Source organism: Poecilia reticulata, linkage group LG7, assembly GCF_000633615.1.
Source record: "Poecilia reticulata strain Guanapo linkage group LG7, Guppy_female_1.0+MT, whole genome shotgun sequence".
Taxonomy (NCBI): domain Eukaryota; kingdom Metazoa; phylum Chordata; class Actinopteri; order Cyprinodontiformes; family Poeciliidae; genus Poecilia; species Poecilia reticulata.
Genome location: NC_024337.1, coordinates 19,668,021 through 19,680,707, shown reverse-complemented (window position 1 = coordinate 19,680,707; position 12,687 = coordinate 19,668,021). Strand labels below are relative to the sequence as shown.

At 41.1% G+C, this 12,687-nt stretch overlaps 1 protein-coding gene across 2 annotated transcripts in view; it reads right to left on the bottom strand.

Annotated features, from left to right (window-relative positions):
* Positions 1–12,687, bottom strand: part of scube3 (signal peptide, CUB domain, EGF-like 3) — a 114,128-nt gene that overhangs the window by 5,445 nt on the left and 95,996 nt on the right. For both annotated transcript variants that reach the window (XM_008414200.2, XM_008414203.2), the window contains 9 exons: positions 8,635–8,751; positions 4,432–4,554; positions 3,024–3,140; positions 2,836–2,931; positions 2,580–2,696; positions 1,511–1,672; positions 1,231–1,434; positions 968–1,129; positions 712–879 (listed from right to left, as the gene is read on the bottom strand). In XM_008414200.2, coding sequence (XP_008412422.1) covers positions 712–879; positions 968–1,129; positions 1,231–1,434; positions 1,511–1,672; positions 2,580–2,696; positions 2,836–2,931; positions 3,024–3,140; positions 4,432–4,554; positions 8,635–8,751 — 1,266 coding nt within the window. The remainder of the gene's footprint in view (positions 1–711; positions 880–967; positions 1,130–1,230; positions 1,435–1,510; positions 1,673–2,579; positions 2,697–2,835; positions 2,932–3,023; positions 3,141–4,431; positions 4,555–8,634; positions 8,752–12,687) is intronic.

Below are 12,687 nucleotides of genomic sequence, written 5' to 3'. Positions count from 1 at the left end.
CATTTATCGCATGAATTAATGTGTTAATGTGGACAGTCTTGGTAAATATTAAACATTTTTTAAGTTGTTTTACACATAAAAATATGAAAATGTGTCATTAATTTGTATTCAGCCCTCTTAAAAAAAGAATAAAGAAAAAGAAGGTTGCTCCTTTCTTTAATAGCTCAAACTCAGTCTAACATGAACTTTTAGGTTAGTGACAGATTCTATGTTTGATTTAATTTTGACCATTTTAACATAAAAATCATCTAAACCATTTCACTGTAGGCTGTAGAAAAGCATGGGATCCTCACAGCATGATGCTGCCAACACCATGTTTCACTATAAGGAGATGTCATCCACACGTCACATTTCAGATTTAGGCCATAAATCTTACACTTAAACAGATTACAGCATCTTCTCCAACATTTGTTTCATGTACAGACAGCTACATGAATGCATGCTATATTTCTTTTACAATTTCAACTGTTGAAATGGTGTGTATTCTTTAACTTTCGCTTCACCATTATGAACTACTTTGTCTCATGAAATCTCCAGAAAAATGTCATATTAACAGTTTGCCGCTGCACACTGAGCACTTAATGTAACACTCTCACAAGTATGCATACTTCTGAAAACTATTGTAGCACTAGTTTACAAAGCTTGTCTCAGGGTAAAATGGGTCAAACTAGTGATTCGGTGAAATCAAATATTTTTCAAAACAACTCTGACCTTTGACTTCGCAGTCATGAAAGGAGCTGGCACCTTCCCGCTTCGTGCTCAGGCCTCCACCGCAGGGGAAACAAAGTGTCCTTCCCAGATCTGGCTGGTAGGTGCCCTGAGGACACGGCTGGCAGGGTTTGAAGCCATCGCTGGAGAAGTAACCAGTCGGGCATTGGCCTGCGTTTGATTTAAGGATCACAGCACATGGCTGTTAGGACATTTCTATGAGCTGCATGAGATGAGATGGATGCTCGGTTTAATTCACCTGCACAAGAGGAGATGTTTCGTGCTCCCACAGCCCCATGTCCATCGCTGCCAGGGCAGAGGTCACAGGCCAGCTGGCCCTCTTTCTCCTGGAAAGTCCCGGGTGGACACTGGACACAGCGCTCCTGTCCCCCGTGGTAGTAGGACCCTGGCAGGCACATCACTGGGGAAAAAAAAAAAAAAAAACGTCAAAAAGTAGCACAGGTGAGAGATGACTCAGCATTAAAAAGAGTTAACTGAGTTTACTAGTCCAGTCCTACTTACCACATCTGCCATTGACCCGCTCCCAGCCTGGGGCACAGTGGTCCTGAATGGGTGCAGCCTGAGGAAGCTTTTGGGCCACTTCATACTCCAAACCAGCAACCCGGATCAGAAAGCGCTCTTGGTTGATGGACTTCTTCAGAGCCTTGATGTACGTTTTCACCTGCTTCTCCATGCGCTGCCGCAAACAGCTGAGGTTGCAGCTTCCTGGTCAGTAAAAAAAAACTTCAATTTAAAAACGTTTTGTGACTCGGAGACAACAGGATCAACATAGATGACTTACCTGTCGTGTCTCCAGGTTTGACTTCAGCTTCCAGCTCCAAAGTGATGCGCGTTACTCCTTTGTTAGAGGGATTGCGAGCGTGTCGCCCTTTAGCTTTCTTGGAGGAGTCACATGTAAGGTTAACAAATGTTACCTGGCAGTTGCTGCAAGGCTGCCCCCCTCCTGCAGAGACAACGTTATTAAAAACCATGAAGAAGCACTGCACACCATTTAAGTTTAAGTTCAATCAGACAATTCTGACACTTGTTACAACTTTATCACGAAAGGAACGGAGGAATCTAACGCATTTCATTTTTCTCTAAAACAATCTACGGTAGGTCTTCCATCTTTTATAAATGGTATTCACTGTGAAGGAGAGATGGTATTGGCTGCTGCAGTTTGTGTTCCGCCTTCGTCAGGTGACCTGCTTTTGCAGATTCCTCTCAGCAACACTGAAACACTTGTCAACATATATTTTTTCTTCAAGAATGCATCTTGCTGTAAGTTTTGTATGACTGCCTCAACTTAACTGAGACAACCCCACACTGGAGCAGAACTCCAAGGACTAGTCCATACAGAGACAGATATCCTGGAAAACTAAAACCATTTTATGCACTTTAAAAACTCTGACCAAAGAGGGGATTTGAGAAACCTCTGTTTTTGTGTTTGCATGTGTACAGGGGAAAACGGAGATTTAGGGTCCGGCGGATTACAATCTGCGACAAATAATGCGCCGATTAATCCACATACTTGCTTCGACATGATTCCAAATTGACATTTAAAAGTAGTTCTGGTGAGTGTGGATGAACTCTTTTCTTTAACCTATTTCTGTGTGTAAATTTTTTTTTTTTATGAAATGGTTGAGATATTCATTTTCAAAAAGAACCAATTAGATGTGTACAAAGCGAAAGACTCCTTTTGGAATAAAAAACTACTATAATGGTGAACATCTTCACAAGATAATTTTAAACCATATATGATTTAAAATGCTACAGATATTAACTTTATTTTAGCATCCAATCGGGACTCTTGTGTCACTCGGTTTGGAAAAGCCATCAGAACGGAACAACAGACATTAACGGAGACTGACCTGGTCCCAGTGTCCGTCCCCTGTCCTCGGTCTTGCCCGTCAGTTTTGGATGCAGGTGGCATTTGGCATTTTTAATCTTGAAAGAAGCCTTCTGCTTCACTGGAGGCGCCAAAGTCTCTACAGACAAACACAGCCTGGTGGGTAGGAGGACACTGAAGCATCATGCTGCTACCAGCAATCAGACAGAAACCAGAGCTGCTGTAGTTTATGAGATGGGTTTGGTTTGATTTTAAATAAAGACCGACAGATAACAAACCTACGCAGCCTTGAATGATGCTGGAATTGATCCTTGCAGGGGGCTTGCCCGTGAGAATCGGGATGCCGCAGCTGACTGAGTAGCTGTTATTTGTCCCTGGAAAGAGAGTGTGCCAGAGCAAGAACTGTTGATCAAATGTCTCCAGTTTGCCGTTTTGTGTTTGTGCCCTGACTCGGTGGGATATATACCTGCCAGATAGTAGGCCTTGGAAGCACAGGTAAGAGAACAGCTCTCCTTTTTGCCCGTCCTGCTGCAGGTCAGGGTGGCCTTCGGTGCCACAAGTCCAGGAGGACATTTCACCAGCTCTGCAAGAGAGAAAGCTAACAGGTAAACGTCCAAAACTGCACAACAGCTGTGGCAGTTGCAGCTACAATTATCTGACACACACAGCATATCAGATTATCAGCAAAATGCAAAATTGTTGAGGCGTTTGCAATAAACAAATTACACAAAAATCATTTAATTAGCCAAAAGAACTCATAATAGAAGGATTGCATTCAAAGTCAACACTAGATCGTGTGGTGAATATTTGCAATTTCAGTTATTCAGTGCCCAGAAGTGAATACTTCATATTCTCGTAAATCACTCCACACTCAGAGACGGAGATACAGCAAATCACAGGCTTCAGTAGTTACATCAGACGTCCTTGAGATAAAACACTTCAAACACCTGAACTGTTGAACATTTCATTGCATGCTAGAAAGATGCAAAGTCAAGAGAATTGTGCAGAAAAAAAATCCAGAAAAGAGATTATTGTCTTTCACAAACACAAACAAGGAACAAATGCAAAGAAATGGGAAAGGCCCTGGATTTTTCTACAGACTCAGCTGGGAGCACAATTCACAGGTTTCACTGTCATATGAGCAGTGGGTGCGCCACCTGGTGGCAGAAGAAGCAGGTGGTGAAAAAAAACCTTTCAATGACCTGCAGAAAAACTTGACAGTAGCATGCACTGAAGTTTCAGCTCACATTAGCCAAAAGGCTGCTGTTATGTGCAGCAATAAGTCAAAACTCAACGGAAGGAAGCAAATGCTGAAAACAACACCCTGCCTACAGCAAAGCATGGTGGCGGCTCAGTGATGCTCTGATTCTACTTCATCTTAGACCGGAAACCTGAAGTATGTGGAAGAAAAAAGCAAATGTTTAAGTCAGGAAGCTATGAGTGGCCATCATAGCTTCCTGACTTAAACGCTTTCAAAAATGTAAGATGCAGACGGTATTTGAAAAAGCTGGTAAACTAAGGACTATAATTCAATTTCAGATATTGAATCCTGAGTTATGGAACAATATATTTTAGGAATATATATATAATCCCATTTAAAGCAGGTGTCAACAGCAAAAGGTTTCTCTGCTAAGTCCTAAAAATGCTTTATATGAAGGAGCAACTTAGAAATAACAGTAGACATTAAAAGTGTCTCTCTGCTTTCAATTTGGAGAAACCACTCATAATATCAGTTGTGTCAAACTTTTTAAACTAGTAGCTTGGGTATTTTGTTGGGGTTGGACAATTTTAGGTTAAACAGTAGGCACACACACACACACACACACACACGCACACTCCTAAAGAAGCCACTAGGGGGGACTGTTGTCACATACCAATGCAATCCTTCTTGTTCCAGTGAAGCTTGTATCCAGACGGACAGGTACACTCATAGCTCCCCAGAGTGTTGATGCAGCCGTATTTACAGCCTCCACGATTGATGCTGCACTCATCAATATCTGCGAAAAAACGCAGTGACAGAAACATTTTATGAATTATGAACAAGCATGAAAGATTTGACCTTAAAGGCACAACTGAGTGTTAAAAGAGCAGAGTTAAAGAAAGAAAAAAATAATAATAAGGGAAGTACTAGGAAATAATGTCACCAGAGCAGCAGATCTTGTACAAAGTAAGGCTTTCTCCAGTGGTAAGGAGTTCTTCTATGATTGCTTCAGTTCTCCTTGTTGGTTTTGGATGCATGGCGGATTAATGTGTTTGCGTGTAAACAGAAGTGAATTCTTGTTTTGATGTCACCCACATTCAATTTCATGGTCAGAAGTTTTCAGGGCTCTTTGGGGAGGAAGACGTGCGGTAAGCAGTAAATTATAATCACCTTTTCAAACACATGCTGAGCTAAAACCGCAAAAAGCACCCGGGATCCAGATGGAGTCTGGCTGCATTCGGGGGCCAGACAGAGAATCGGCTCGCAGGGCTAAGCTCTTTAAGCAGGACAAGTGGCGCGCACATAAGGAAACAGACGTAGATAATAGCCGTGATTGATGATCTGGCTTGCTGATATGAAAAGCTCTTCCTTGTCTCATTTAATTATTTACTGTGAAAAGATAAAAACAGCAGGCGTTGCTGCTTCGCTCTCTGAGGGAGATGATGACTTCATCAACAGGCAGAGCTGCTTGAAGACGAAGTGAGGGATGTGCTGTTCATCCTTTGCATCAAAGCACTCAATTTAAAGGACAAAGACCTTTAATGGATATCTGATGGAACAGGAGCTCATCCGCCAGACTTCTTTTATCCTCAAACGCTGCGTTCTAACATTTCTCCAGATCTCTGTGCATGTTTGTCGGTGCTGAGACAAGCCAAGGGAGGAAAAAAATCCCCGAATTAAAAAGAAAGATAAAATGACATTCAGACACCCAAGCGTAAGGCATAGGAGTTTCTGGATGAGTGGGTGAGTTCATCAGAATGTCATCGAATTTAAATTTCAAAAGGTTTTCCCTGTGCGTTTTCATTAAAAACCTCAAGAACTTAAAAAAAGTGTTTTTTAAAAACCAAACATCCTAATCAAAGCCGAAGCAAAATCACAAACTGTTATGTTGCAACCACATACAGCAATGTATCTTATTGGGATTTTATGCTTTAAAGTGTTGCATTCAGCTCCCTTTATCTAAATAAAATGAAGCTCCTAACTAGTAAACAGAGCCTACCTGTGTGTAATGTCATCTCAGTATAAATGCTGTTGTCCTGTAAAAGTTTGTTAAAGAACAATTACCATAATAAAGACCAAGGAACACACTCGACAGGTCAGGGATAACAACATGGAGAGGTTTTAAGCAGGATTACCAGTACTCAAATCTTTTGTTGGTCTCACCGAGCACTGTTTAATCCATCATTTAAAAACCGCTAAGCAAACAGAAAAACTGCAAACAAAACAAGTGACGGTTATCCACCTAAGCCGACAGGCAGAGGCAAAGGGAGCGTTAATCAGAGAAGAAGCCGTGAGGTTAATCGTAACTCTGAAAGGAGCTGGAGATATCAGGTGGGAATCTGTCCACAGGACAGCTATTAGTTGTGCTCTTGGTAAGTCCCTTAAGGGCTGGGGAGCACAAAGCCTCCATAAGAATCCCCATTAAAAGTTTGCCACAAGCCTTATAGGTGACACAACAAACATGCGGAAGAAGCTGTTCAAATCAGATAAGAGCCAAGCTGAGCATTTTGGACGACATTCAAAGCTGGACGTGTGGCAGGAAACTAACGCCACACATCAACTTTAACGCACTTTCCACCGGACGCTGCTGGTGGCAGCGTCATGCTGTGGGGATGCTTTTCTTCAGAAAGCAATGATTGAACAAGGCAATACTGGCAGAAAATCTACTGGATTACAGATCATATACAGCAATGGGAGGATTTAGATCAAGAGATTTGGATTTAACATTTTTTTTTTAAAAAGCCAAAATCAAAATTCAGTTAAGAATGTGAGGCAAAGCTTAAAAATGTGCCCTCTCTCTTCATCCAATCTGTCTGAGCTTGAACTGCTGTGCAAAGGGAAACTTGCTGACAGAAGGCCACTGACCTAATTGGCTTCGTTAAAGGCGGCTATCGGCAAACACAGATCGCCGCTCTCCTGCACAGCCGTATTCCGGCTCATGAATTACAAAGGAAATAACATAACCTCAGTTGTGCGGAAGAATGAGAGAAGTGTAACTGGGAGCACCATAAATCTCGGGGGTTATCTAACAGTTGTGACAGCAGCGCTGAAAAGCGAGGCGAAATCATTCATCAACTGCTCGCTCAACAATAGTATGGAGAGCCATTTACTTGAGACCATCTTTACTCCTCTCAGCAGCTCAGCGGGGCCTGATCGCCGTCCATCAGGTGAGAAAAAAGCCTCGCAAATCCAATTCAGGGGCATTTATTCCCGGAGCTGACAGCTAATACAGCTTCCCGTCTCTGGAACCCAATAAACCTGAAAACCTGGATACAGCATTGTGTGTGAATGCAGAGAAAACTTTTTCTCATCGCAAGGCAAACTCTTGAAAAACTAAACTTTAAACAACATGGCCTTTATGTTTTTGAAGTATTTTGGTCTTTTTTTTTTTTTTTTTTACCTGAATCCACAACTTTTGGGGAGATTTAAATGAATTTAATAAATACAACGATATGTGTTCAGTGAAATAAAATAATTTTGAAAAAAATCAGTGCAAAGGAATGTATGTTTAACATACTTTGTGAATAGATGTGCTTCTCCCTGAGTTGTAGAGAACATCAGTGGGGCTAAAGTTTTATCAATGTGATGCATTAGTGATGTCCGATTCGGCTCATTTCAGCGTCAGCTTTCTAAGACAATGAATTGTCCCGTGAAGGGTAATAGCCATGTGAGATAAAAGTACTGTTTCAATTCAATTCGTAGCTCCCTGGCAGGCAGTTTTCGACTCACAGACGTAGAGCTAGGTGCCATTTACTTTATAGATTTTCTGTCATCCGGGTTGCCTGTCAAGACTTTGGAAGTTAAGTCATCAGACTCTGCAGTATGTGACACGTTCTGCAACATGCAAAAGGTTTCAAGGGATAAAACGTGTCAAAGTGTGTGAATGAGGTTCTGTGTTTTTGTCTTTAAATGTACTATAACCTGGGAAGCAGATTGTATCTCAGATGAGGCGGTGAGATCTTTACATAAAACTGCTTGGAGCGCTGCCAACCCTTCGTAAGATTGACAAGGATGTAACTCGGACATGAGGGTAGCATGACCAGTTCTGCTTCAGAGTATCTGATAACCATGTCATGACTAAACTGTCACTGCTGCAAAAAACAAAAGGTTCCTTCAAGAACCCTTAACTACCCAGATTTCTGATGCCACAATAAAAAGAATCCAAACAATTGCTACAAATTTTCTGCAGAATCAAAACAGTTAGGGAACACTCGCCCACCGTCCCGGGCAATCAGGATGCATTCTTAGTGGACCCCAGATAATCTCTGCAGACTCTCCAAAGGATCATCTATTCTATCAACTGAGTGTTAATTTCAGACTGCAGAATCACTCTGGTGTAAAGAAGGTTTTCCTGTTTGCAGGCGCTGACGTAAAGGCGTGGGACGACACTGTCAGGACTGAAGATGACTTTGAAGGCTTTCATTTGGTTGTAAACCAGAGCATTAAAAAGTATTAGGAAGGAAAGTTAAGGAGAATGTGTTGATTTCATATGATTGAGGTATTCATAAAACACAATTTAACTGCAAGCTATACATGCAACCCTGACGACAGCGATGGAAAATGAGAGATACCATCAAGATAGTTAAAATGCATCGACAGTGGATGGCAAGTGTTTGAATCTTCTGTCATATGAGTGTTTTCAAAAAGGTTGGGTAAAATTTGGTTCAGTTTGATTTTCCATCTAGGTGAGTGGAGTGGAGTTATGTATAAAGCTTATAAAAATACTTAATACTTTATGTGAATAATTCTTTTTTTTCTCTGTTAGACATGAAAGAATTAAAAAAAAGGTTGTTTGGGATGAAGACAAAGGATGACAGACAGGAGATCTGCCCCTCCCCTCAGACAGACAGACAGACAGACAGACATGTTGGCTCACCTCCACAGTGGGCCAGGCCGTACAGGACGTAGCCTTTATTACAGAGACACTGGAAGCTGCCAGCGGAGTTGACACAGAAGTGGTCGCAGGCACGGTCGAAAGAGCATTCATCAATATCTGCAAAGACAAAAACACAAAGCAACCAAAAAAAAAAAGATTTAAAGCAGGTGAATCTGGTTCTCCTGCCGTCCCACCTTCACATCATATCTTCTGTTCTCCCTTTTCTACACTTTAGGCTGTTGATGAATCGGTGCGTCAATCCAGCATCAAATAAAAATGAAAAGTGCTTTAATGTTGTATCATTTGTACCATTGTAGACTACAATGCAGCTTTCAGTGGTTTCTGTTTTTCTGATTTCCCCTTCCCACAGCCAGAAATGCATCTTCCTGCCTGTCAGTAGGCTCTCATAAGCCTGCATGCCATTAGGACATCTGATGAAGTTCTTCTTTAATGTCAGTGTCAGTCTTTGCCAAGCTCAGGCAGCACACGCTGGGAGAAAATAGGGGTTTGCAACAACTTTCCGTGATGTCTAATTGGCTTGTTTATTAAAGTTTCCCTGGATTTTCCCAGGAATATCATGCTTTTATCTGTTATAAAGTGAACCTCCTCTAGGTTTTTAAATAGCCCCAGGTGTCATCAACAAGATGACAAAGGTATTACCCTGCAACTGCAGAAGTATTCATACCCGCTGAACTTTTCCACATTTTGTCAGGTCACAACCACAAACTACAGTGCATCTAACTAGCAGTTTATACACCAGACCAACACAAACTCATAAATACAGGGTAATCACTAGAAAGTTCAAAGCTGACACAGACGTACTCTAAGCAGTAAGATATTAGAGATTTTTTTAATCTCATTTAATGGGTTAACAAGCAGTTTAGGTAAAAAAAAATTACATAAAATGTAAATTATTTTAATGGGCTTGCTGAACTCCAACACCACAGAGAGCCATTACTGATTGCTGATGCCGTCTGGAGTCCTGATGGCTCTTCTTGTTGGCACACACTGTGTGCAGCGCTGCAAAAAAGTGTTTGTTTTCGGCAAATTAAGGATAAACTTTACTCTAAATCCCAATGGAAAATAATCATCGTGACTGAGTTTATCCTTAAAAGGTTTCTTATTGCAACATTGACGCCACAAGTGAATCTGTAACTTATTATTACATAGTTTAGCATTAACCCAAAGTACAGAGCGTTGACGATTGCTACAACTCTTATTTACAAGGCTGCAAAAAACAAGTTTCCATTCACTCTAGCTTTCGGCTAGGTCTCATCGTTTTTTAAAAGGGGTTGATTAAAATAAATAAATACATTTTGCTTGAACTCCAAAGACATTTTCTTCGTCCAGACAACATGAGTTTTGACGTCCTTCTTCTTAAATCCCATCATATGAGGATCAGGACTTTAAAAGAGAGATATTGATGGGAGCTTCACATGAACGCTCCATCCTGACTTACAAACCAACAAACACTAACCCAGAGTTTAGTGCTTTTACGCTACACTCCAGGTTTAGTGTAAAAACTAAACCCTAGGTTTAATTTTTATACCTCAACACTTCAAATGAAAGCAAATGTCTGCATCAGTGCAACAGAACCCATCCAAATTACAGCAAAATCACTGCATTCAGGATTAACATGTTAAACATATGGAGGATATTACACTGAGTGTAGGTGTATAGTTTGATCTTGCACTCATTATTTGCTTCTTTTTAGCTTGAATAACTAAAAATGGCTTTTGTTAATGATAATGGATGGAGAAATGCTACTAGTACCGTAACTGCCTTTACTGGTACAAAGACAACTATGTACCATACAGAGGAAAAAACTGTAATGTAAAGCTAATAAACACCAATGAATGTTTTCTAATGAGGCAGGTTCATTGTTGCCTCATTAGAAAACATTTACCTTTGAAGAAAGGGCGTCTGAGAATGCTTCTTTGAAACAAAAAGGATTATAAAATCAGAAAATCTTCTGAATGCCTTCTTTGGAGGTTTTCCAGGGAAACCCTGAGACAGACTGAGAACTCTGAATGGACCACATTTCCCATCAAACCTAGGAATGACCAGGGATTCCTCAGAACAAACTGTAGAGTGTCTCTAGGGAGGATGATGTAAGGTGTCCTTGTGGGCGCCACGAACTGAGCTGAGTTAAGCTGATGATGGATGGATGGATGGATGGATGGATGGATGGATGATCTCAGGCCTGATGCAAGATTGTTCTCAGATTTTTTTTTTGTTGTTATATTCAAATAAAAGCAAAAGCCAAAGGGTTGACCTTTTACATGTTTTTTATTTCTTTGTTTCTTCAAAGGCTAAGATAAAAGGTTTCAGTGGACAGTTTTCAATTTTCCAGAAAACCCTCAGGTTTTAGACTGTTTTTGAAAGAAAAAAAAAAGCCTGCAGTCTGAATGCGTTAATGGGCCTTACAGAACATGACAAGCGCTCCACTGCTCTCTGAAAACCACCGTTTCAAATGGCTTGCAACATGTGGTGATGGTTTGTGACTGCACAGAGCATGCTCAGCCGTGATGCTGCGCTGCACGCTGTGACAAATGCCCTGGCAGCCAACAGAAATGAGCCAAGCAGCCAAGCAAGAAGGGTAAAATGAAGGACAAGCTAAATGTCTGAATTCCCTGAAATATATGAAAAGTTGCTACGTCTTTAGAGACCACAGGAGGAAATAGGTATAGCGTAATTGGTTTGCCAGATTTGATTTAGATGCAGCTATTGCTGATTGGGTAAGATGCAATGCGTGGTGTCAATTTGTCCCGAACAGAACATTTGAAGGCTTTTAGAGTCAGGTTTTACTTTGTCCTTCATAACAAACATAACTTTTCTGTCCTTTTTCAGTAATGGGGAAAGTGATTGGAGGATAGTAGTTCCATCCATCCATTGCAAAGTTCAAGTTTAACTTAGTCTGACGAGCATGATTTTCTCCAAATCGCTGTAGTGTCATCTGTATAAATTAAACATGACTTAAAATAAATTTCACAGTTCAACACACTGAAATTGGGGCTCTGTCCCTTTAGGTTTCTGTTCTTTCAGCACATCATCATTCCTCTACTAACTGCCTACAAATGTTTGCGGAAGAACTGGACAAAGAGAAATAGTTCATGTAATGAGACGCACAGTTCCACCAGGAGTTTACCAATTGCTGCTGGCTAGTCTGAAGGAGCTGAGTGGGTGAGTCGTGGGGAAGGGGTGCACTGCACTGAGATGCAGAAGCTCGATTTGGAAACTGCTGCTCAGAAGAGGAGCTGCATGTGGAACGTGGAGCTTCGTCCCCTCGGGCATTTTACAAACTCAAATGGTTGCCACGAGAGATTCAAAGATTTCTAAAATATGCATGAAGGAATCAAAGCAACACTCCAGGTATGTTTTTGATGAGAAAACAACACTAAACATGAAGTAAAGCTTAAAAATGTTGATTTTTACATAACACGTGGTGACAGATGACACAAGAAAATTTAATTAAACTATGTGTAGCTTACATAACTTTGTGTAGATGCAATGCTTTTCAAACTTACCCCACACTGAGAAACCTCTGTTTGCATCCAAATGAGCCTGTTTCTTCAATATGCCAGTTATTTAATCATAAATGTGAAACATCCTGACACCACGGATTCCTGTGGTAATCAAGGAAGAACTGATACGAATAAAATGTAATCTTTACCGGGAAAGACTGCGCCCATTTTTCTTTCCATCAATCCAAGAAGAGAGAGAACATGATTGGAATGAGAAGAGAGGTTAAGAGAATGACAGGTGACTCAGCACTGTGGAGTCAGTGTGTGTGTGTGCGTGTGTGTGTGTGTGTGTGTGCGTGCATGCGTGTGTGTGTGTGTGTGTGTGTGTGTGTGTGTGTGTGTGTGTGTGTGTGTGTGGAGCTGGCAGCATCTCACTCAACACAAGGTGAGCTTTATCACAACGCCTGTCTCCAGACAAAACACACAGGACCAAATGTGGCACTATGAAAGCGAGTCCTGAAACTAGTAGCCCCCCCATTTTTCATTTTGCTTGTTTACTGGTAGAGTTTTCTGTTTTTGTTTGAAATGT